The sequence below is a fragment of the Brachyhypopomus gauderio genome, chromosome 4, assembly GCF_052324685.1.
Source record: "Brachyhypopomus gauderio isolate BG-103 chromosome 4, BGAUD_0.2, whole genome shotgun sequence".
In the NCBI taxonomy this organism is placed as follows: Eukaryota; Metazoa; Chordata; class Actinopteri; order Gymnotiformes; family Hypopomidae; genus Brachyhypopomus; species Brachyhypopomus gauderio.
In genome coordinates, this window is record NC_135214.1 from 32,646,252 (window position 1) to 32,671,923 (window position 25,672).

General features: G+C 42.8%; 2 protein-coding genes across 7 annotated transcripts in view; one reads left to right on the forward strand and one right to left on the reverse strand.

The window, feature by feature from the left end:
• The window catches only part of slc6a8 (solute carrier family 6 member 8), a 30,274-nt gene extending 27,426 nt beyond the window's left edge, over positions 1 to 2,848 (reverse strand). Inside the window, exon 1 of the mRNA XM_077004068.1 lies at positions 1,820 to 2,848. Coding sequence (XP_076860183.1) covers positions 1,820 to 2,117 — 298 coding nt within the window. The 5' untranslated portion in view covers positions 2,118 to 2,848. The remainder of the gene's footprint in view (positions 1 to 1,819) is intronic.
• Positions 2,849 to 5,302: 2,454 nt separating this feature from the next.
• pnck (pregnancy up-regulated nonubiquitous CaM kinase) lies at positions 5,303 to 25,103 on the forward strand. 6 transcript variants are annotated; one of them, XM_077004071.1, is made up of 14 exons: positions 5,303 to 5,317; positions 10,140 to 10,321; positions 16,090 to 16,193; positions 18,379 to 18,455; positions 18,807 to 18,938; positions 19,127 to 19,201; positions 19,529 to 19,667; positions 19,798 to 19,921; positions 20,567 to 20,642; positions 21,100 to 21,212; positions 21,652 to 21,730; positions 22,745 to 22,832; positions 23,301 to 23,391; positions 24,391 to 25,103. In XM_077004071.1, exons 4-14 carry the CDS (start codon positions 18,379 to 18,381, stop codon positions 24,468 to 24,470), a joined length of 1,074 nt encoding a protein of 357 aa, XP_076860186.1. In that variant the 5' UTR covers positions 5,303 to 5,317; positions 10,140 to 10,321; positions 16,090 to 16,193; the 3' UTR covers positions 24,471 to 25,103. The 6 variants fall into 6 exon arrangements, with proteins under 6 accessions (XP_076860186.1, XP_076860185.1, XP_076860188.1 ...); XM_077004070.1 differs by lacking the exon at positions 5,303 to 5,317 and having other exon boundaries at positions 18,373 to 18,455; positions 24,391 to 25,102; XM_077004072.1 differs by lacking the exons at positions 5,303 to 5,317; positions 10,140 to 10,321 and having other exon boundaries at positions 15,731 to 16,193.
• The last annotated feature ends 569 nt before the right edge of the window (positions 25,104 to 25,672 follow it).

Consider the following 25,672-nt stretch of genomic DNA (forward strand, 5'->3'; position numbering starts at 1 on the left):
CCCGAGTGGTCCAACCCAGATCACATCCTCTCTGTCCAAACAGCCAGAAGGACAGAAAAGCAGATCACCCCTTCCACACTACAGGGAATGGAAACCCGAGTGCTGCAACAATGTTCTGCGCTTTGACATTTATCTCACTACAGGGAGCCAAGGGTATTGGCAATAAAGTATACAGTTCTCCAAAAGACCTGGCAGAGACTCCAGGCTTAGTCTGAAAATATTCAGTTATAAAATCGTTATGGCTATAATTTTTCATGTTTGTCTATTTAAAGAAGTATAATAAGGAAGAAAACCTAGAGCAGACATGTTCCCATTAAACTAAAGCCCATTTTAAAATACAATAAAATACAAAACAATAAAAACAGAGGATAGAAAAATATAGAATAGGCCTATTATGAATATTATCCTCTAGTACAATTTGTAGTAATTTCCTTATTATCTTCGAGCTTTGACCCAAATTCCCATTTGACAGTCACAGTTCATATAGGTGCGCATAAAAATCGAATTATAGTCTTATTATGCAGTTTAAAATATGTCATGTGCGATGACCACACGTAGCCTAATTACTGGTTCTTTAGTCAGGCAGTCACATGTACCATTTTTCTTTATCTTCAGGCCCGTAATCACCAAAGGTCTATCGGACTATATACGTGCAATTTCTTAGCACAAAGAACAGGTAGCTTTGATAACTTTAAAATCGCACGGCATCCACGGTGGATCAAACAGAGACAATCGGCCCGCGATTATTTTGAACAAACTCTCAAACACCAGATTTCTTGTGACGCAATGTTAACATATAACTATGCCACTTAATTAGTGAGTTTGAGATGCAAATGTAAATCCATCCGTTGAGTTTTTAATATGAGCTCGTTCAGTTGATGTGATTTGGATGGAAGGGGGGATATTTCAACGCAAATCTTTCGTTTAGGACAAATGTAAAGAAGCCATTTGTTATGGAGCATGAAAGTGTTAGAGATGTCATTGTACCTCCAGTTACAAAAATATAAGAAATATAAGAACCGAACAACCACCTTCGTGTTGAGTCAATGCAGCGAATGCAATAGACTACAGACCACCATATCCTTGATGCTGTGCTACTTTCCGACGCTTTTTCACATAAAAAGGGAGACACGACTATGACGTAACATACAAGACAAGCAAGTGATGAAATACTTGTACGTCCTTCCTAGTGACCTCTGACAAACGAAGTTTCTACTGGAGATTTACACGTACGCATCTTCCAACAACGCCTTAATCGTAGTTTTGTTCGTACTCATTCGGTTTGATGTCATAATTGATGACCGTGAAAATGCGCAATGTTGTCACGCGCATCGACCATCAGGGCAGGCACCCTTAATGAAACCCAGTCCGGTAAATTTGGTCAAGATATTGTGTTGAAAAGGCGCAATATTGTGCGTCGCCTGACGCGCCATGCAAAAAAAGCTTAAGCTACGCTTTGATAGACACGTACCCATACTGAACCCATACGTTAGCTTGCGCAGTGGGGATCACTCTTGACTGCACAGAATGCATGAACGTTACGACTGTTCTCTAAACACATAGTAAATGACAACTCAGCAATGACTGCTATTTCAAATGCTTGAGGAGAACAGTGGATGTCTAGCCGTTTCATGAATGAATGAACTGTCCAATGTCTCGCGCAGGTTTTCCTCCTCGAGGTTTCCTCTGACGGACTGTGACGTATTATCATGGGAGGAGATTTAGTCACGAGACGCATCAGTGGAATGCACAGTACTTTATTTGGCCTATTTGGTCTGATATTGAATTGTAAGTGCATAAATACTGGAGGTTAACTTACCACCACCATTTTTGTAGCAGAGATAAGGGAAACGCCAGACATTTCCCAGGCCAACAGCAAACCCAACACAGGACATGATGAAGTCCATCTGTCTTGTCCATGTCTCTCTTTCAGGGTACACGTTCTCTGCCATGGACATCGCTCCAGGCGCCGAGACGCCACCGGCGGTGCCGGCTCCTACGATATGGTTCCCATTTACGCCTTGATGACTTCCGTTAGGAATTAGATGGCCCTTCTTCTCTTCCACCAGGACTACGTTCAATGCGCCACATTCTGCGTTAAGAGACGTTTTCTCCATCCCAGTTTCACACTTGTAAACAATGCGCTCTTAACGCCTTAACAAGACTGAGAAAGGGGGAATCAGCAAAAAATATCAGTCAATTTATGGGATTCCCAATAATCCCAAATCTGTTTCCCCTTTGTCTTTTCTCTTGAGTCAGTTCCCTTTATTGACACCAAGATGTCTTTTGGTTTTGATCTTGACCCAATAAAGATGAACAGATCTGGTCCTTTGCCTTTTCAGTAAAGGCTGTATCAAGTCAGCAGTGTTATTCTTTAAAATATACTTCTCTCTTTTTTCGTTTTTCAATGTCAAACCTTTGACGATGACAGTCAGATATCTTGTCGCAATTGGCAACAGGGGTGTTTATCAAAATACGATTTTTGCAAAATAACAGTAAATAAATGTACAATACGGTCGCAAAAGAAAAAACACCGAATTAAAAAGCACCTTCAAAAACAATCTACGAAACACTTAAAGGTTAGTCTGAAGAATCGCATGGGAACGTATCTCTCAAAGAGGAGACGGGTGTCGAGACGAAAAACCAAGCAACCCTTGCGCACACAAATAGACGAATGTAATGGAATTACATTCACCAATTCCCTGCAAAACTCTTAGTCTAAACCATTGTCCTCTCTGATATTATTCTCTCAGAAATAACGGACTCCCGGTTCTATCTCTATGGGTGGTACAGAATTGTCTCTCCGCTTCTTTCTTCGCGCACTGTCTGTATGGCTGAGTCCGAAGGCGCTCGGAGCTTTAACTTGGTAGCCGTGGTCAAAAACGTCACTTGGGGAGTACCGCCCCCGTCCCGGTTATGGACAGAATTTTCATCCAATCGCGAGCATGCGTTACTGTGAGGTCAGTTAATCATAAACTACGCGCTACCCTTTGCACTTGAATGACACAATGATTTATGCACAACGCTAAAAAGTTCTTTGTGGTACGTTACAAATACTGTTCGGCAGTAACTGGATGGTGTCATATATAATAGCTATGATCAAATTATAAGCCGTGCACACATATTAAATGAACCGAGCTATAAATATCAAAGGGCATAATTTTCCATGTAACCTGATTTTATGTATTTGTGGAGATGTACAAAAATGTGACCATAGATTAATTATAGATAACCACATACGGAATTACTAAACGGGACAACGATACTTCAAATATTTACCACCTGCAGGGAGATCGAGGTGTATCAAGCTAGGGTTTCCTTCTTCACGTACACTACCAGTTACAAAGTCTATGTGAAATGCTGGAAAACAATGTTTTATGATAATCGTGTATATATTTTAACTTAGCTATGATCACTAATTTTTCATTGTATGACATGTGTGGTTTCTATTTAAGCAGGCATTCATAACTTAATTGCAGTCAGAAATTAAATTTGAAATGGAAATTTAATCTTGTAAATTGTCAGTTAAATGACTTGCGTGATTACTTGTTGATGTGTTCAAAGCAAGTATTAAGGAAAAGTGTGCTAGTGTTAAAAATCCAAGATTTAAAATACATGTTTTTTCAACATCTCTGTGATATGCTATTTCTCAAGCTTTGTATTGTCATATGCTGCTTCCTCTCTTAAACACACACACACACACACACACACACACACACACACACACACACACACACACACACACACACACACACACACACACACACACACACACACACACACAAAGAATAAAGGCCTGACCTTGACTGCAACATATTTATAGCCTTTGCTTTACGTGGCATTGTCTGCATTTTTAAATAATACTGAGCAGACTTCTCTAACAGACAGTGTGTTCTATATGTAACAGAACTAAATTCTGTTAGTCCCCAATACCCATTTAAAGTGCCTTATAAGTGTAAGTTGGATTATTGAATTATTATTGAATAATTGTATTATTCAACATTATTGAATTATGGTCAGTAATACATTTACTTTTAGATATTTTAGTTCTAGTGCTTATGTCCAAATATGCATAAGGGAATCTGTGTGCTGTATACTTATTACATAGTTACACATTACGTTTCTTCTTGTTATTATTTTAAAGCGATATTAATAAAGGGAGCTGTGATGGAACAGGTCAACCAACCCCTTGAACCCATCGGCGCAGATGGAAATTCTGAAGTGAGGGGGACCAAGCTGTACAATATATACGTTTATGCTTGTAGATGCTCGATTTCGGATGGGGTCAATATAAATCTGGAGGGGACATGTCCCCCCCGTCCCCAGTGCCGTCTGCGTCCCTGCTTGATCCATCGAGAGGGTTTACTAGTGCTCACCAGAGAGCAGAGTGAGACCATCGGCTCTGAAGTCTGGGACTGGATGGAATGGCCAATGACAAAGTAAAGAAAACTGTGGAACTGGCATGCTGCCTTGATCCTCGTTTCAGAGGAAACGTTTCAGATGATTTCGAAGTCACAGTCAGCTGCTGTGTTGAAGAGGCCTTAAAACCGAAAGGCGCGACACCAGTCAATGAAGAAGCAGTCAGCACACAGTTAACACCTCTCTCCACCCAAGCAGAAGAAAAGTGCTCAGGCTGCTAAAGACCTCCACAAAACCTCCACCCACAAAGAGGACCAAGGAAGTGGAGAACTGCAGTGTGAACAAAAGCCCACGTGCAGTACCACCACTGTCTAGCAGGGGAGCACCGTCACAGAAGTCATCCACTAATCTCTATGGCAGGGGTACTTTGAGGACCGCGGTCCGGATCCGGACCCGAACGCAGTCCTGTCCGGACCCAATCTCATTCCTGATTAACTGGATACGGACCAAAAAAAACCGGAGCATTTAATTCAGGGCTATTGAAAAAACACTCCGTCATGAGTGTTACGTTTGCCACCCCCACTCAACAACTTACGTTCGCCACCCCCGCCGCACCGGACCTCAGGTCACAGGTATCTGCCATAATTGGACCGCGGACAAATTTAGTTGAGTACCCCTGCTCTATGGCTTACAGCAATGTATAACGTACAGTTTATATGGTCCTGACAGGATGAGCATTCTTGTGACAGAACAAACCAACTTTATTTGCAGCAACCACACATAATGAGATTTTTTTTCTATGGAAAAAAAGTTACTAATTTATAAAACCATTATCTGTCCGAGAGTTATTCATTTACAATACATGCAGGGTGTTGTTAAAACGTGTTTGGAGAATGATTCTTTTGTCATTTACAAGAGACTGACAAAGCAGAAAAGTCCCAAAATCAAAATCCTCAAGGTGAGTATACAGCCCAACTACACCAGACTGGCAGAACCGAGAGTAATTGTATCTGCAATCGATCCTTACGCTTTATATATCACACCGGATCTCAGTGTACTCAGTAAAAACACACGATGAACATGTCCGACTTGTCAGTGCAGTCAGAGGATTATATCCAACAGTCTTCATAACGCACACTAGGACATCGGCGGTAATTTGTTAGTACGTTCATTTAACCAGCGATTTTAACTGGAGACGTTTGTGATGCATTTCTACCTCGATGAATTATACAGGTTTATAACGTGTTAGGTTTAGCTGATTGGTCAGCCCTGCTGTGCAAGCATGTTTCTGAAACCACAATAATCAATAACTACTAATTACACGTTTTGATTGAAATGATCTTCTTGTGGTCCTCACTGTGCTGCTTTGCAGTTACCACAAAATAGGACAGGCATGCTGTGACAGTGACTCATGGATCATGCGTGACCCCCCCCCCCCCCCCCCCCCCGAAACAACCACCAACATTTACATGTTAAATTTAGGCTGCATCACTAGCTCCAAGCAATTCATCACAGTAGTCTATTAAAAGAGCCTCTCACTGCTAACTTACATGACTGTACACTCTGTTGAATATTTTTCTCTCTATGTCCAGAAGGACGTACAATAGAGTGTAGTCCTCTCCATGGAATAAATCTATATTCTAGTGTTCTGGTCCTGAGTCTACGGAAACCATTAATCCAGAACCATGACAGGGGGAGTATACACAAATAAGAGGAACAGAGGTTTTTTGTGTGGACAAGTACGTAATGAATTGGTGATTATTCAATTGCTGGGAAATCGCTATGGATTATTCAAGGGCTTCATGAAGAAGTGGGTTTTTAGTCTGTGTTTGAGGAGGCTCTGATGAGTGGACCGGTAGTGAGGGTTCTTTCCACCATTTAGATGCTGGTACATCCAGATTTATAATGATACTTCCAGGTATATGTTCCTTTTGTCTTGAGGGGCAGTATGGTGGTAGTTCAAGAGTGCAAAGGTGTGAGATAATGCAATGTGTGCAATGTGGGTTGAGACATGTGATTTCAGGTAAGAGGAGACGTGACCTTTTGGGCTTTGTCAGTAAAGGTATCAGGGTTGTAAATCAGATATAGGGATCACAGCAGTGGAGTGATGTATGTGAACTTAGGAAGATTGAATATGAGTCACACAGTTGCAGTCTGGACCAGCTGCGAGTGTGTGGTGGTGTGTGCAGGGAGGCCTACAGAGTGTGAGCGGCACAGGCCCGGCTGGAGATGACCAGAGACAGAACAAGCAACGATCTGATGGTTGTTGTCCACAGTTTGTTTATGTACATGCTAAAGTATTAAAAATCATAGTCTCTCGGAGCGTGGCATGGAGGGGAGTATTCTCATGGTCTGGGAATATTCAAAGAGAATGAAAGAAGATCTAAAGACTTCATGACATGACTGAGAAGCATTTTTACAAATACATGTTTTAAACTAATTGTGAACAAGAAGTTGCTGAAGTTGCTTGTAATCTTCCCATTAAAATTAAGCCAAATTAAAACTTTTACTAATGTAACTTTTTAACGATGAGAAAATAACCACACATTTATTGTCTGTAAATGGTCTTTTGAGAATCAAAATGCTCCTTTGTAATTTTGAGGATGTCTCATTTTCTTACCTCAGGAACTTAATTCAACTTTACTGCCATTATAAGACAAATTTACTCACATTGACTCACTGGTCTCAACTGGTGTAAAACACAAACTATGAACAACAATTTAAACAATTGCAAAATTGAGCATCGTGTAGAAAAACAGCGAAAAGAACCAAATACACGTGCTTCAAGTGTGAAGAGATTTACAACAGGACGTGACGGATTATCAACAAAAAAAAGAAAGAGAAGAAAGTGTCTGGGGAAGCACGTTAGCAGCTCACAGTGGTGCTGGTACTACACTCATTCAGTTATTGTACAATCTCAGTCCTACATTCACAGAAATAACAACACTGCAGCGATCTGTGGTGTAATGACTAGTGTGGGTGAGTGGGAAGCTGCATTTTCTGTGGCAGAAAGCGTTCCTTAGTTGGACTATGCGTGAGTCTCATTTAGAAAATAATTTCATTTACTAGACATAACACGTAAAAATACAATTTTCATCACTATATAAACATTAACAGATATTCCACCATATATTTAATGGTGAATCACAGATGCTGAAATTGTAGTAGTCTAGGTCTACACAGGTTTGGTTAGGGTGAACTTAAACCAGCTTATATTAAAACAACATTACAGGAAAGGAGCATTTTGATTCTCAAAAACCATTTACAGACAATAACATAATTTAAATCAGAAGCCACTAGTGACTGATATCTAGCAATACCATGTGACTCACACATGGTCTCTGGCAAAGTGAAATGTGTCTTTAAGATCTGTAAGAACACGCAAATAGTGAGAATGTCACAGATGGTCAGTGGGCAGTCCTAATGTAAATAGCAGCCATGGGAATTAGTTATAAGAGAAATAGGCAATTCTTAAAAAGCACTGAAGTGCTCACAGACTGCACCGCTACACACCAAAGACTTAAACTGACGAGCACACTGATTATAAATAAATGGCCAAATGTTTCATTTCATAGCAGAACAAGAGCTGAGGCAGTTTGTAGAATATAAAGGACCACATTTTGGTTGCATTACATGTCTGATGGAAATTCTTAGCAGGAGACTGAAATCCGACCTGTGTGTCTGAGACACTTATACATGCTGTGCACTTAAAAACTGCCAGTCATGGTGATATGTCGGAAACCCTTTTTTCAGTGTTACCACAGGGTAACACTGCATTGTCTTCTCTAATCAATCACTCTTCATTACCCAGACTTTAGGATTTTAATCACTTGAATTTCAAACCCATGCACAGAAACATCACACTGCCACAAACTGCCAATCTGTCATCTGTCCTCATCGTGTTGGACCTTTCGCTGCCTTTGACATGTTCAAAGGGGTTCCTCAATCCATATTCTCAAATCTTTGACATGTTCAGAGGGTTCCTCAATCCATATTCTCAAATCTTTGACATGTTCAGAGGTTCCTCAATCCATATTCTCAAATCTTTGACATGTTCAGAGGTTCCTCAATCCATATTCTCAAATCTTTGACATGTTCAGAGGGTTCCTCAATCCATATTCTCAAATCTTTGACATGTTCAGAGGGTTCCTCAATCCATATTCTCAAATCTTTGACATGTTCAGAGGTTCCTCAATCCATATTCTCAAATCTTTGACATGTTCAGAGGGTTCCTCAATCCATATTCTCAAATCTTTGACATGTTCAGAGGTTCCTCAATCCATATTCTCAAATCTTTGACATGTTCAGAGGTTCCTCAATCCATATTCTCAAATCTTTGACATGTTCAGAGGTTCCTCAATCCATATTCTCAAATCTTTGACATGTTCAGAGGTTCCTCAATCCATATTCTCAAATCTTTGACATGTTCAGAGGTTCCTCAATCCATATTCTCAAATCTTGGCGTCCCTGACTGAGCATGACTCAAGTTTACACCCTGCCTAGAGAGCAGTTCATATCAAGCAACATGGAGATGATCGTTATCTGTTCCTTACAGGTTCTCCACGGGTGTACAGTACAGCAAGGATCAATGCTCTGACCTCTTCTCTTTTTCCTATATAGTTGCTCAATCACTCATTTAGATTCGAACTTCGTGGCACTGAGATCTGGTGGCCTCCTTTGAGGAATCTCTAGAATTTCCCCAAAACATGTATGAAACCCGGGTGTGGTCCTCAACCTCCAGGTATGAATGAGCCATTTCTTTCCATAGAAGCCACTAATTTGGCACCTGCTCACTCTTGGTAGGCTTCCTCACACACACCTGCTCACTCTTGGCAGGCTTCCTCACACCCATCTGCTTACTCTTGACAGGCTTCCTCACACACATTTGCTCACTCTTGGCAGTCTTCTTATGCATACACCTGCTCACTCTTGGCAGGCTTCCTCACACACATTTGCTCACTCTTGGCAGTCTTCCTCGCACACACCTGCTCACTCTTGGCAAGCTTCCTCATATACACCTGCTCACTCTTGGCAGTCTTCCTCACACACATTTGCTCACTCTTGGCAGTCTTCCTCGCACACACCTGCTCACTCTTGGCAAGCTTCCTCACATACACCTGCTCACTCTTGGCAGTCTTCCTCACACACACTTGCTCACTCTTGGCAGGCTTCTTTGCACACACCAGTACACTCTAGCAATCCCTGCATTCCTCTATTGCTCTCCATGGCTGCATCCGTACTACCTTAAAGCACTGGTCTCATCCTCCACCACTGTCTCGTATGTCTCATGCCCTAAGGACTATTTATTTTGAACCAATGCCAGTCAGGAAATGGAAGATCCGGCTTTAGAATCTTTCCTGCACTAACGTATTGGTCTGCAGTGCCCTATACATACTACAAAAGTATTTACTGTGTATGTTTTCTTTAACAGGGTTCTAGCTTAATGGTGTCCTTAGACTATTGCCTAATGTACTAGTGAAAGGGTTACTTCCCCGGAGATAACAGGCACTTTTGTAAGTCCCTCTGGGCAAGAGTATCTGCTAAGTGCACTAAATGAAAATGTCAGTTTGATGCATGGTTATGTGTTTGGTGAATAAACGTGATTCTGACACAATGAAATTCAAATTCCAGAAGTATATGTAATTTTACTGTATCGTCTCAAATTTCATGTTCACATTGGCACAATACTAAAAAAAATGCTATGGCAGAAATGTTTTGCTGTACTAAACAGCTTCCCAGTGTGTTTCCTAGCATGATGTCTGATTATTGATTCTCTGCAGTATCATATATCATATTTTGATGATCAGACTGGACCCAGACAAGTGGACCCAGACAAGTGGACCCGGACAAGTGGACCCAGACAAGTGGACCCAGACAAGTGGACCCGGACAAGTGGACCCGGACAAGTGGACCCAGACAAGTGGACCCGGACAAGTGGGCCCAGACAAGTGGACCCAGACAAGTGGGCGGTTCCCTTTTTACTTCTAGTCTGTTCAGACTGCAACACATCTTACAGTGTTCCTGTGATATTTGTATGTGTTTTTACATTCTGAACTTAATTACATAAATGATTATTTTCCCCACTTTTTACTGGGCACATATACAATGTTCTGTCCAGGCAGTGTTATTGAATTATTCAAATATTATTGTTAAACAGGGAAGGGATTTATTTGGTCTACTCAGAGTAGCTAAACCCAAAGAAAGGGTGCAAAATAAGAAACAATATATCACAAGTATGCTATGATTATATTGTCACGTGTAATGATTGTAATATACTGGGATTTAAGACCTTTTGGTGAACTCTTAATCTGGTGTTGAGCTGGAGACTCATTTGGAATGACTGTGATGGTTTTGGATGGTCACAGCACACACGTTTAGGGAATTTTGGGGTTTTGGGACCTTTTCTGATTTCTTGGTATGTGTCTTCCTGGCTTCTTCTGCAAAATATATGTAGGGTCATGGTAATACACGTAATGTCACCAATAACAGATGGGACCGGTGGGGTCTGAACCTCCTAATTAAAACACAGACTCCCCCAAAAGAGGCAAAAACAAATGCCTTGTAATTCATACTTTGGGTAGGGGGCGACTATCTTCTCTTCCAACTTGATGTAACAGCTAAAGTGGAGATTGTTCAATGAGCAAATATACACAAATTCAAACAATTATCATATGCATTTTTTGTATAGTTTAACCAAAAGGACTAAGGTAATGCTGAAAACAAGAGTTTCTTCAGTAACAGACTATCATGCAAAAAAACTTGAAAAGTCGATCAGGTACCTTATTATTTGTGATTAGGGTTGCAACGGTATGAGATTTTCACGGTATGATAACCGTCTCAGAAAATACCGCGGTATCACGGTTATCACGGTATCACAGTTAGTTTGTATATTATTAAAAGATACACTGACCCTTAAAGAAATTACAAGTTTTTTTTGTTCAATTAACTATTTATTGTAGAAACCTGGAACTATTGTATACAAAATGTCTCCTTTAAAAAAATAAGCTGTACACATGTTTAAATAAATACTGCAAAATTAGATAAACCTAAATCATGGATTTCAGTACAATTATTTAAGTTTAAATTATTTAATATCTGATAAACTCAACCTGGGTCAGTGTCTGATCAACAACTGTTGTAAACGTCCGTTGTACTGCCAAGTTAGAATATAACCAGATACTGCAGAAAGAGAGGATTTATTTCTGACATGACCCTCACAATAGAGATTTCTATTTTAAGGCTTTCACACCGAGTCTGGTTTTAACATATGAAAAACAGGCACGTAAAATTTTGAAAATGAACGCATGTAAATTAATGGCATCTTTCACATCCAGTGAAAGCAAGGACCTTAAAAATCTATGGATTTACACTTTCACTAGTGACCGTAGCGCGCGACTCGGCACAGTTCTTTTGTATTACGTTAACAAATACGAGCCTCTTGTAATTCCAGGACGAAACACGAGAGAACGTGAAGACGTTAAGACTGGGCGTTTTGAAAATAAACAACCATTAAATAATTTAATAAAAAGCGAATTATTTTGAGTATATGTATAAATATTTAACTTAATTAAGTTTAAGGTGCTGGGAAATATTGAAACGGACCTTTAAAGTTACGTACAAGTGCTTTAATTCCACCTTATAAAGGTGTATGAACCCTGCAAACATGACTTTGTTCATTGCGCTGAGGCGCGACGCGCGCAAAGTTACAAAATTCGAGACGTGCACGACCTCGCGAATCGACAGCGCGCGAGACCCGCGCTCACCGGCGGAGCCACCGCGATTACGTCATTTTCGCCGCTGATTTTAGTTAAGCTTTTTTTTTGTTAAAAAATTTGTTAAGTCTAATGCACTTTCTGCCATTCTCACTGCTGTGTGCTTAGTAGCTGAACCGGAGCGGAGTTGCGCATGCGCGGGTCAGTTTCTCCGCTGGCTTGCTTTTTACCGGTAATAAGCAAACGCACACGGTATGATAACCGTGCATTTTAATACCGTGGTATACCGTGAAACCGGTTACCGCTGCAACCCTATTTGTGATATGTGAAATATTCATTAATATGAATGTGATGAATTCCTAATCACTTTCAACACTGATCTGTATTCTGATCTGTATGCTAGTCCTTCTAATGGCGTCCCAGAGACACGTCAATAAAAGGCCTGTTAGCTGGCCAGGCTCCCCCGACGTTAGCTCCTCTCTGGTCATTTCAAAGTGTGGCACCCCCTTCTGCGCTTGTGCAGTCGTGCTTAATGTTACGAAAAATAATCCGCTTGCCACACAAATGTGCTTTACAGACTCCTGAATGGCCGCCGTGCATCAACGCTTGAGCAAAGTCACTGGGGGTTCCCGCTCTCTTCTGGCCCTACCTACAACTAACATCAAAAACAGATCAATTTGTCCGTGGCGGCACACGAAGTGGGAATGAACGGCCTTATCTGTTTGCCCTCTTTTGTTCATACAATTGCCACAAAGGATGTCTGTACCAAAATATGCTAACACAGTTAGCAACGGCTAAAAGTTAACGTGTTACAAGCTTTACCTCATTTAGATAAAATCAAATAGCTAAGCGGCTAATGTGTTTCAGTGAAGTATTCCTTTAAAACCTTAGAGAAGGCCATGAGAGGCGGAGTCTGAGATGCAGGTCATGCCCAGTCAAAGTGGTGGGGGTCAAAGTTACACTCTTAATGGAGATTCTCCATTTAAACTCCAACCATCTCTGGAGCGGCGGTATGAATTAGCATGGCACGCTGCCCTCGGGGCAGGAAGAGCACACATCTACAGTTGCACTCATACATTTCCGTCCATCTAAGTTTAGGTCGGAGTGGATCTCGTGACCCTCCCTGACAGCTGCCCTGCAAAGGTTAGGCCTGTCCTCTTTTTTATAGCTCTCTGGAAAACAAGACCGCTGCAGTGGGTTTGCTCCGCCCCCTGCACCCCCCCGCCCCGGTCCATGTAAAGTAGAGGTTGATGAAATGACAGGGACTGTTTATATCCCAACGTCACATGGTTTATGTTGTAATTCATTCGGCACAGGTATACCGCGTGCTCCGGTGCCGGTTTGGGCCGATGCCACAACCGTCCCACCGTCATATGGTGTCTGACAGGGAATCAATGCGGTGCAGATCCGTCTCTCCAGCGTGGTTTGTGGTCAAAGGTCATATTAAAGCGCTGAAGCAGAACAACAACAAACCTCCAACACAACAACCAATCAGCATGGCACACCTGTGTTTTCTTCCTTCGCTGTTTAATTGAAGCGTGACAGGCCGGCGGGTACAGACCGGTGGGTACAGGCCGGCGGGTACAGACCGGCGGGTACAGAGGACGCAGATGTGGTCAGTCTGGACTGAGGGTTTCCCCAGAAGGAAACGCGGGTCCGTTGGCAGCTGTCTGACTCCCGAGCTGGCGGAGTGAAAGGTTAAACAGGTGCAGAACTGTGTCCTGACCTCACAAGGGGTAACGGTTTTATGATGTCAGAGATAAGGTTGCACTGCATCCTGGCCCGCTGTGCAGACCCATGGAGAGAGCTTGCTCTGGTTCCCAGAAGAACCCTGAACTACAGGGAATAGAAGGATTAGCTCTGCCATGTGTGTGTGTGTGTGTGTGTGTGTGTGTGTGTGTGTGTGTGTGTGTGTGTGTGTGTGTGTGTGTTTGAAGGGGGACAGACTTTACTTCAATTAAGCTCACTAATTATTTCCTTACCATAATACCTGATCCTCTGTCCTTTTTGGTAGTAACTGAAACCTTCCAGCATCACCTGCACCGCAGGGTACAGAGTGTGATGAATGCAAATGTCCACAGTTTGTCGATAACCAGGTGGTGCATGGAATTCTCAACTCAAATTATTTATGTATAACAGCATTAATTATGTGTGGAGATTTAACTCTCAGCCCATAATGTTGGTTGAGGTGACCACGTCAGTGGTATACAGTGTACAGTATGTACTTCTGAAATCAATCTGCCAGTCCTCTTCCAGAGTCACATTAAAATCTGAATCACCCTGGAATACAGCTCTTGAGCATGTGTGTCTTAGTACTCACACATTTCAGAATGTAGTGTGCATCAATGTGTGTGTGTGTGTGTGTGTGTGTGTGTGTGTGTGTGTGTGAGAGAGAGAGAGAGAGAGAGAGAGATGATTTTGCTCTGGGGACATGTACCCCAGCATATGCTGAAAAAGACCTCTGGTCATGCATCATCATATGACCGCAAGTGATCTCACTGCTTTAAGTGAAAGATAATCTGAATAACCTGAATAATCTGATTGGCCTTTTAACCTTCTTCTTATGTCACTGCTGGCAAGGGACAGAGTTGCCTCTTTTGTAACCAGGGTCACCAGTATTTGTCTGTTTTTGACATGATCTTTATTAAATGGAAAAACAGTCATGACTTAGCTCAAGAATCCGTGTGCTATGGGACATAAAAGGCCAAAGTTCAATTGTCCAGCAAAACAATCTGCATTGTTTTTATATAAAGATCTTCTTACCATGTTAAAAAGTGCAGACTAAGTCAATTCAATTACACCCATGTACAGATTTGTTTATTTACTTTTAAGATCTAATCAAGGTCTAATACTGTGGAATAGTTTAAAGTTAAACAATGCTGCCCTCTGGTGACAATTATTAATACAACGTTTAAACATTTTTTGGCTACATGATTTATAATTATAAAGAATAGTCTAAGGTGTAGCTTAATAAAACATTATATATTAGTAGGGACTTTCAATTGATAATTAACATAGACCTTTAGAGTTTAGCCTAAACACTTTCCATCATCTTCATTTTTAATGCCATATGTTTACTTTTCTTGGAGCTTTTGTCATATCTTGTGCAAGACGTGTTCTGGGACTGGTGACAGAAACAGTGTTCATGTTAGTGTCTTTGGAGGAGGCAAGGAGAGGAGAGGAGAGGGGAGGAGAAGAGAGGGGAGGAGAGGAGAGGGGAGGAGAGGAGAGGGGAGGAGAGGAGAGAAGAAGAGAGGGGAGGAGAGGAGAGGAGAGGAGAGGGGAGGAGAGGAGAGGGGAGGAGAGGAGAGAAGAAGAGAGGGGAGGAGAGGAGAGGAGAGGGGAGGAGAGGGGAGGAGAGGAGAGAAGAAGAGAAGAGAGGGGAGGAGAGGAGAGGAGAGGAGAGGAGAAGAGAAGAGAGGGGAGGAGAGGAGAGGAGAGGAGAGGAGAAAAGAGGGGAGGAGAGGAGAGGAGAGGAGAGGAGAAGAGAGGGGAGGAGTTGAGAAGAGAGGGAAGGAGAGGAAAAGAGAGAGGAGGAGAGGAGAGGAAAAGAGAGGGGAGGAGAGGAGAGGAGGTGGTGTGGGGGCACTGTGGATGGTGGCTCACGCCTGTGTCCATACAAGGAGTGTGAGAGGTCGCCTGGGATCCTTCTAGTGCACAAAAAACCAGGCAGTTTTATAAACAGAGACAATGATGTCTGCTCCTCTAAATATGAGTTATGATCAACACGAGGCTATTGCCCCTCACCCAACCAGCTGCAGTGAAAAAGAACCATGGCTGTAGCATCAAGTGCATCTCTCAGATGAAGGGATTCAATTAGATGAAGGAGAGAATCATTTCTATCCTCTTTTTCTTTCTGTCTCTTTCTCTCTCACTCACATACACACAACACACACAACACACACACACACACACACACACACACACACACACTTCACTCATTCTCCGCGTCTGTCTTCTCTTAGGTGTGTGGGTGTCCAAGGTCATAAGTCTAAAATACATGTGATTTTTCTTTCAGGAGCTCAGATCAGATTGGACGTTCAGTGACGTGGACACAGCAGAAGCTCTGGACTCCCAGTTACTGGAGGGTACCAACCACATTTCGGTAGCAGTAGTCTTCAGGTAATTGCTTACTTTGTCATTTTGTTTGTAACCATCGATCTGTGCTCTACACCTCTGTTATACAGGTTCCAACAGCAGACGCCCATTAAATGGTCAGCCTGTGGGAAGTGTTCTTTTTGTCTGGTTGTTAATGTCACGTTCTGTCGGGAGAAGGAATGTTTGTTTCTTCTTTTGTGACTGTAAGACTCAGCTAGAGCCACGCAAAACTGCAGTGTACCTGATAAATAATCTCGCATCTGGGGCTGTAGTGTTCAGATGGATTATGCGATATAATAAACGCAACACTGCTGTAGTGTTCAGATGGATTATGCGATATAATAAACGCAACCACTCCTGCTTCTCTGTCTTATGATGGTAAAGAAATTGGCAGCAATTAACAATTTATATTTATATTTGCTCTGTGTTGGTGCTGCTGGATCTCAGTTCTGCGTTTGATACCATTGATCATGAAATACTGATAAATAGGTTACGTGACTGGGTGGGCATATCTGGAACAGCACTTGATTGGTTTATTTCTTATCTCACTGGGAGAAGTTTCTCAGTTACGATGGGAGATTACACGTCTGAGGCAACCCCATTAACCTGTGGGGTTCCACAGGGTTCAGTTTTAGGGCCTTTGTTGTTTTCTTTGTATATGTTACCTTTGGGGCAGATTTTAAATAGTTTTAATATTTCCTATCATTTATTTGCTGATGATATTCAGCTTTATTTCTCTTTTAAACCAAGTGAGGTTCATAGTTTGTCTAGGCTATTAGATTGTCTTCAATCAATCAGAGAATGGACCTCAAATAACTTCCTACAGCTAAATGACAACAAGACTGAGGTATTGATCATTGCTCCTGATAGGCTTAGTCAAACGATTAAGCAAAATCTTGGGCTTCTTTCCTCTGCTGTCCACACTAGCCTCCGAAATCTGGGAGTTATCTTCGATCAGTCTTTAGCATTTGATTCTCATGTTAAACAGCTGTCAAGATCCTGTTTCTTCCACTTGAGAAATATCAGTAAACTGAGATCTATGGTTTCAACAGCAGATCTAGAGATGCTGATCCATGCGTTTATTTCATCTCGCATAGACTACTGTAATGCCTTGTTTTCATCTCTCAGTGTATCAGCTCGTGGACGTTTACAGATAATTCAAAACGCTGCAGCGAGGTTACTGACCAAGTCAAGCAGACGGTCTCACATAACACCCATTTTAAAATCCTTACACTGGCTTCCTGTAGAATTCAGGATCCAGTTCAAGATTTTAACTTTAACATACAGAGCACTACACAACACAGCTCCTGTGTATGTCGCTGACCTGCTCCACCCCTACACTTCATCACGATTACTCAGGTCAAACAACCTGAGTTTACTGTCTGTGCCACGCTCATGTCTAAAGACTCGTGGAGACCGAGCATTTAAGGTGGTTGCTCCAAAACTGTGGAACACACTTCCTCCACATTTAAGATCAGCTGACACTGTAGATACTTTTAAAAAACAGCTAAAGACTTTCCTTTTTACGCAGGCGTTTAGTTAGTGGTGGAGGTTGCAGCCGTTGACCTTGTACACTGTATTTTATTTCTGTTTTATAGTGTGTGTTTTTGTGTCTTTGATTTATTTTATTTTATTTTCCGTTGTAAAGCACTTTGTGGCTTGTGCCTGTGAAAAGTGCTATATAAATGTATTTTACTTACTTACTTACTTATATATTGAAGAGTAAGTTTTGTTTTAATAGACATTTTCACAGGATGTATTGTGTGTTTGAGGATGCAATGGTATCGGAGAGCCTAGATACATCTGATCTGAAATAAACAGATAGATCCTTTAATTTCACTGTGTGTGTGTGTGTGTGTGTGTGTGTGCGTGTGTTCTTGCCTGCACTCTTGTGTATGGGCCTGTGTGTGTATTTGTGTGTGTGTGTTCCTGCTTGCACTCGTATGTATGGGCCTTTGTGTGTGTGTGTGTGTGTTCCTGCCTGCACTCGTGTGTATGGGCCTGTGTGTGTGTTTCTGCCTGCACTCGTGTATATGGGCTGTGTGTGTGTGTGTGTGTGTGTGTGTGTGTGTGTGTGTGTGTGTGTGTGTGTGTGCGTGTGGTGTGTGTGTGTGTGTGTGTGTGTGTGTGTGTGTGTGTGTGTGTGTGTGTGTGTGTGTGCGTGCGTGCGTGCGTGCGTGCGTGTGTGACTCATTCCGCCAAGGTGAAGATGCCACTAATGAAGGAGTCGCGTAAGAAAGCGGACGACATCAGTGCCGTGTACGAACTGAGAGAGAAACTGGGAGAGTGAGTCACTGGGTTTTGCGTTGATGGATTTGGCGCTGTGTAGCGGGCTTGTCAAATGTCAAATGTTCTGCGTGGGGGCAACCGAGAAGAGCTGCACGTGAAGAAGTCTCCGTCCACGCAAAACATTTCCGTTTATGGAGAGTCGTGCGATAACGACATTAACGTCCCATGTCGTTTTTTTAACAACTCGTTCAACAATTGTCATGACAACAACAGTTCGGTATGATCGTCTCTAGTCTCAGCTCATGTGCGTCTCAACATGGCGCCGTAGCTACAGAGATCATAATCCTTTACTGCCATACGAATCCAATAATGTTGTATTAAAGTGACACCGGAATACATTTTTCCCAGAGGCTCGTTCTCCGAGGTGAGGTTAGCTCAACACCGACGTACCCAGAAGCTTGTAGCAGTCAAGTGTATCCGCAAGAGGGCGCTAAAGGGTAAAGAATCTATGCTGGAGAACGAGATTGCTGTATTACGCCGGTTCGTGGACATTTTTGTACAAATTAACTTTTTAACTGAGAATTTATTTTTAATCCTTTAAATTTTAGAAATAGGCTCGAGCATTTGCTCAAACATCCTGAATATTATAAATGGTAGGCCTACATATATATATATTTCAAATTATAACAACTTGCCTGAATATAGATTTGAATGTATTCTCTCTCCAGAATCAAGCATGAAAATATTGTTTCCCTGGAAGAGACATTTGAGACGCCCACAAAACTCTATTTGGTAATGACGCTGTGAGTAGACATGTTGAACACGCGTTTCAGTGCACGAATTCAACAAGGGGTTTCAGACCCCAGTAATTCATTATACCGTTCAGAGTTTTCTGTATACATTTACATAATGCATTTACAAACACGTATGCACGTGCCGCCAGCCCGAGGCAAGCAAAACCGCATCACGCGCTTACAGTCTGTACTAGAATAGATGTGGAGATGCTAGTAAAACTATGGCACGGTCTTGCTTGCGGTCTCGGACCAGGTTCATTCCTCACTCATAGTGTTACAGTAAAGGATGGAGCAGATGTGAAACTGATCCCAGGCCTGTGGTTGTGGGCGCTGCAGGGTGACGGGCGGAGAGCTGCTGGCCAGGATCCTGGAGCGGGGCAGCTACACGGAGAAGGATGCCAGCCGCGTCATCCTGCAGGTGCTGGGGGCAGTCAGGTACCTCCATCACATGGGCATCGTGCACCGGGACCTAAAGGTACCACACCCAGTGATTGTTGCAGAGTAGTTCTTGTTTTCTCAGTTGATTCTCCAGTAATAACCACGTGTGCAATGTGCAGCTCGAAACTGGTAAGTGACTGAGCAGCTTGTGTGTGTTTGGCTGCCAGCCAGAGAACCTGCTGTATGAGAGTCCTTTAGAAGACGCGAAGATCGTCATTAGTGACTTTGGACTGTCTAAGATGGAGGAGCAGGGCGTTCTGTCCACTGCTTGTGGAACCCCTGCATATGTAGGTAAGATCATCTAGTAACCCTGCAACACATTTTAATTGACTCTCCTTAAAAGCTTTTCTGGTAAGTTTAATATTGGGATACATTTAGCTCATGAATGATGATCCATGCCATAAGCTAGAACCTTGTGGGAGCGCTTCCCAAAATGCACTGCAGCTGTAACATCATCCTTACACTTTTAAGAGAGTTCAGTCATACTCATGTGTTCTGGAAAAAACACCTATAAAGTACTTCCAGTACCACTTACATAGGCTGGAGGTGATATACACATTCAAATGCATTTCATTTAGCTTTTCAGCAAGGATATACTTTTCTATGTCAAACATTTAAATATATTTTAATTTGATTTAATTTTAGCATTATATTTAGTATTTTAAAAAGCAAAGGCGCTTACAACATAAAGTTTAGCTCACGTTTGTGATGTCGTGGTAATCTTAGCAGTACAGATCTTCAGATCGTCAGCCCATATGGGCACTGTCTTGTTAATCTGGGTTGTTTCCCCCCCAAATTATCGGAGCACTGTAGTCATTATCAGGCGGTGGGCCAGAAGCCACTTTGAACATTTTCCCTGCTTCCAGCATCTTTGGCCTGGAACTCACGCTCTGACCTCATCAGCTACATTTCTACTACATGTGTGTTTTTGTGTAGCTCCTGAGCTGTTACAACAGAAGACGTACGGTAAAGGAGTGGATCTGTGGGCCTTGGGTGTCATTTCCTTCATACTGTAAGTGTTTGTATGAGCGTATGCACTTCTGTGAACACACACACACACAAACACACATAGGAGGACACACCGTTTAGCTCAAAGTGCTTTGGAGATATGTGCATATTTATGAAATGTTCATTACCTATAAACTGTATTTGCCTCCTTATGATACATAGAGTGTAGTCTCCCCTGAGGTCCACAGAGGACTGTGTATTAAAAGACCCGTGTTTCCAATATAGTTCATGCAAAATCCATAAAAATAGCCTGCAGGTGAAGCTAACGTTGTGCTCCTTATTTCTAGAGTCACTGTTTCATTTTACAACCTGCTGGAGTCAAAGCAGACAAAATTGCATGTGTAATTACATTCAGAAGACAGAGTATATAGAGCAATCTCGACTGGATACAGATGTAGAGCAGCCACAGTGTGACCCCACCCAGTGACCCTCCACCCCCACCTCCACCCCCCTCACTGCAGGCTGTGTGGTTATCCTCCCTTCTACCATGACAATGACACTCAACTCTACAAGCAGATCATAAAGGCTGAGTTCGAGTTCGACTCACCGTACTGGGATGAAGTTTCAGATTCAGGTAAGAACCGAAAATTACCAGCCACTACCCAGAGCCCTTGGAGGTCATCAAACTGTCTGGCATACAGCACTGATTTGGACCAGGGGATTTTAACTGTGGCATTATCCCTGTTCTTTTAATCTGCATTTTGTTCATAACATAGAAATATAACTCATCTTAGCGATGAGTAGATGCACAAGTATTCCAAGCTGGAATAGCCCAGGACTGGGGTTTGCAAATGCTACATTATAGGACATATATGATTACATTTACCTGTAGGTAAGGGTAGACCAGTTACCAAAAATACCTAAAACTGCAAAACAGAGAAGAAACATGTCTAAAATTTCAGACTGAATTAATGGATTAAAGAAAGCCGCTGTTATTCGCACCCTCATCGCCCACACTAAACTGTATTGATCCTACTGTATTCTCTGCTCTGTTCTTCTGCTAATGCTTCCAGCCAAAGACTTCATAGTCCACTTACTGCAGAAGGAGCCAGAGAGGAGATACAGTTGTATGCAGGCCCTGCGGCATCCTTGGTGAGTTTATAAATAGCAGCGATGGGGGAGTGGATGGGCCTTGAGAGAGAGAGAAACAGAGAGAGCGATAGAAGGTGAGAGTGTGAGGGAGAGGGAGAGAGAGAGAGTGATAGAAAGTGAGAGTATGTGAGGGAGAGGGAGAGAAAGATGGAGAGAGTGATAGAAGGTGAGAGTGAGGGAGATAGAGAGAGAGAGTGATAGAAATTGAGAGTATGTGAGGGAGAGGGAGATGGAGAGAGCGATAGAAGGTGAGAGTGAGGGAGAGAGTGATAGAATGTGAGAGTATGTGAGGGAGAGGGAGAACGATGGAGAGAGCGATAGAAGGTGAGAGTGTGTGAGGGAGAGAGAGAGAGAGATAAGAGGGAGAGAGATGGAGAGAGAGGAATAGAAGGTGAGAGCGTGTGAGAGAGGGAGGGATTGAGAGAGTAATCCTCACGTAGGAGTGTGTGTGTGTGTGTGTGTGTGTGTGTGTGTGTGTGTGTGTGTGTGTGTGTGTGTGTGTGTGTGTGTGTGTGTGTGTGTGCATGCGCGTGTGCACACCAGAACAGCAGTATGAGCCACACAGCTGAGCAGATGTTACTGGAACCGCAGTCACAACCATGTGTGTGGTCTTTAATGGTCGTTAAAGTGTGTGCACGCACGAGCATAATCAAGCTGGTGGAGGATGTCTGGAGGGCTGCAGTGCCCAGTTACATCAGCCTTACTGAACGAACCCTCACAGGCCTGAGACACGTGTGACTGCACGTCGCTGCCAACACTGCACGTGAGATGTAATGGGGCTTCAGTGGTGCAAAGCCAGCAAATAGCTACATAGTTTGACATCAGACTTGCTCGAGTGAACTGTGCACATTGGTGCTATTCTGACCCCAAGCAGCACTGAACACAAGCAAGGCGTTCCAGTATGTTAAAGAACGCTTCCTTCCCCATGTACTCCTTTCTCAGTTGATTGTATCACTGTGTTGCAATAGCGTAAATGTATCTGTCACGTATTTCATGCATGTTTCGCTGTGGCAGGATCTCGGGAGGCACTGCTCTGCAGAGGAACATTCATGTGTCTGTGTCCAAGCAGATTCAGAAGAACTTTGCCAAGAGTCAGTGGAAGGTGAGCTCCTGCTCTCCTGGCTGTGGATGGCCATGTGTGATGTGTGGAAATGACTCCGAAAACTGCATCGTTCACCTCTCTATCGCACAGACTTCGTCCCGAACCCTCTAGCTATCTCTCAGGAGAAAAGCTGCGTCCACACTGCCCCCTGGAGATGAGATGGGAGACACAATACCCACCCAGCTGGTGTAGAAATTCAGAGTGTACACCACTTCAGCCGGGCTGTCTACTTGTAGGGCATAGGCACCCAGCCCCGCCCTCACACCACACAGCCCCGCCCCCTCACACCACACAGCCCTGCCCTCACACACACCTGCGTGATTTCTTTTAGGAAGTCCTCCAACCATTCTCACTGGTCCCTCTGTCCCCTCTGGGTTCTTCTGTGCATTCGGAGATCACCTGGGAACACGAACCAGGGTTGCTGTGTTGTTAACTGTGATGAAAACACGAAGAACTTGTGTGTTTCAGAGAGCCTTCAACGCCACCATGGTAGTGTGTCACCTCAGGAAGAAGACACAGACCAGTGAGGAAGAGGATGGGGATGCAGCCGTGGTAACGGGTGAGTTTGTGTGCAAATGCTAATACTGCTACTAATGAATGAGGTCTGATGGTTGCCACACGCAAGGTCACGCCACCAGCTTCCTGCGGCTTGTATTCATAAAACAGAAGTCAAAGATGGAATTAGGATTAATTTCAAGAGGCAATTTGGATCCCTTTGAAAATCATGCCCAGTCTGATGCTAACCTTAACCTGTAGGTATGAGGACGTAGGTCTACATAATTACTGTTATCCATATATTGCACTGTGGGTGCAATATGATACATAAAACCTTCAAGACATGCAAGAATTGTTGGCACGTGTAGTTTTATCAAAACCAAATCAAAATAAAAGCGTGGCCAGCCAATCAGGGCTTCGCTTCCTGGCTTTACAACACGGCCACTGTGTTTCTGTGGGTGCCGAGTTCTCTGGTAAATACGCCACATAGGTGTTTACTGACTGTCGTGCACCCGTGAAAGCAAAAGAGAAACTGAAAAAGTGGAAAGAGAAACGTGCAGCTTCAGACGTCTCGCACCGAGGCCCACCACACAGTAGCGTTCGCACATGTTCCACTGTGACATGTTAACTAGTGAAATGTTGTGATTATATTTCAATGGCTACGTTAACATTTCTGTCTGCTAATGCACAAGTCTGCCAGGCTGTATGGTTCTGTAGGCACCTGCCGTGATGCTGAACTTAATGAGTTCGGTCGCTATTTCTGGGACAAAGCCTAATATAACACATACAAGCTCAAAACATCACAAAGAAGCATGGGTAATATTAGAAATGGCATAATATAAGAAATGTGAGAAAGTGTAAAAAAAACAGCTCTGCAATAAGACAAAAGGACCCAGTCATGAGTGGAGTGCGGCCCAACTGAGAGGGGACTCCCTATGGGAAGCGTCTCAAACACAAACCTAGGAACCTCAGCTGAACACTTACGGTCAGAGACGTTCCGATAGGGACGTGTGGGTCATTTTTTACACACAAACCGCTGCCTTGTTCCTCTTCTGCTCTTCAGTGCCGGGACCTTGTGCAGCCATGCCGTCCGTGACCCAGGAGTCTGTTGGGCCCGCAGCGCCGCCCGTCCGCCTGCCGTAGCTCCAGACCGCTGATGGAGGTGACGATTGTCCCTTTGCCCAACCACAGGCCGGTACAGGATTCGTCCTGAAGCCAGACAGAAGGACCGGAGCCTCTCCGCGTACGTTTAGTTAAACGCATGTCCGCTTTATTGGCCATGTCGAGTACTTGGAAGTGTGTGTGTGTGTGTGTGTGTGTGTGTGTGCGTGCTACTGTTAAACAATGCGAAAAATACTGGCCAGGTGATATTACCTCCCGTTCCTAGCTGATGAATTTAAGGATAATAAAGCTACAGCTAGGTTTTTGGTCTCTGTGATGAATGAATCTGGCCTATAATGACAGTAATGTGCTGTAACTGTGCATTGTGACAAAGTTCATATGTTGTCTCCATTTTACATTGCAGAGTGCAGCATTGTTTTTGCTGTATGTTAGTGAATAGGTATTTCAAATATACATAATATCTTCACTATGGATTCGGATGAAAGCTACTGACATTTCATGAATATTTGCATGCTTCTGTTTTACTTGCCTGATTAACAATACAGTGTCTAATGTCTGCATGTAGCACGCTAAGATTATAGCCTCAAAGCCTTGTGATGTGTTTTTTTGATTCGGGTTAATTAAACAATACATTTCTTGTCCAGCAGAGGGCAGCGCACTTCATTTTTTAAACCAACATTGAGCGCGCTAAGAGAAGTAACCGGGCTGGATCGTCCTGCATCATAACAAGTGTCTTCTCCCAGTGGACATTAGCACATTAGCATAAAAATTCTTACTTACAGAAACCTGAGCTCTTGATTAAGCCATTGTAATAAGGAACTGATAAAAGGTTATTCTAATGGACAGCGTAATGAAAGTCTTTTCAAAGGGAAAACAATACCAAACGCTGCAAACTGGCATAGCTAAACCTTTCTGACAGTACTTCAAGGTTGCATGGATATTCCTAATGAATAACGTACCGATGTGGCTGATTTTGGATCTATTCAGCTGGCAAACCAGATAAGAATTAAATCTGTAAAAACACCATATCTGTATAGACTGTCTACAGTAGAATATAAAAGGAGACATAATAGAATTTTATCTTAAATTCAACATAAAAAAGTCATTTTTAAAAATGACTAATTGTTCTGGCTGTTATGATAGTAAGACATACACAGAGATGTTTTGGTACATTTCTGAAAAAAAGATATTAAGTTGTAAAATATATAATGCCAAACCTTTGT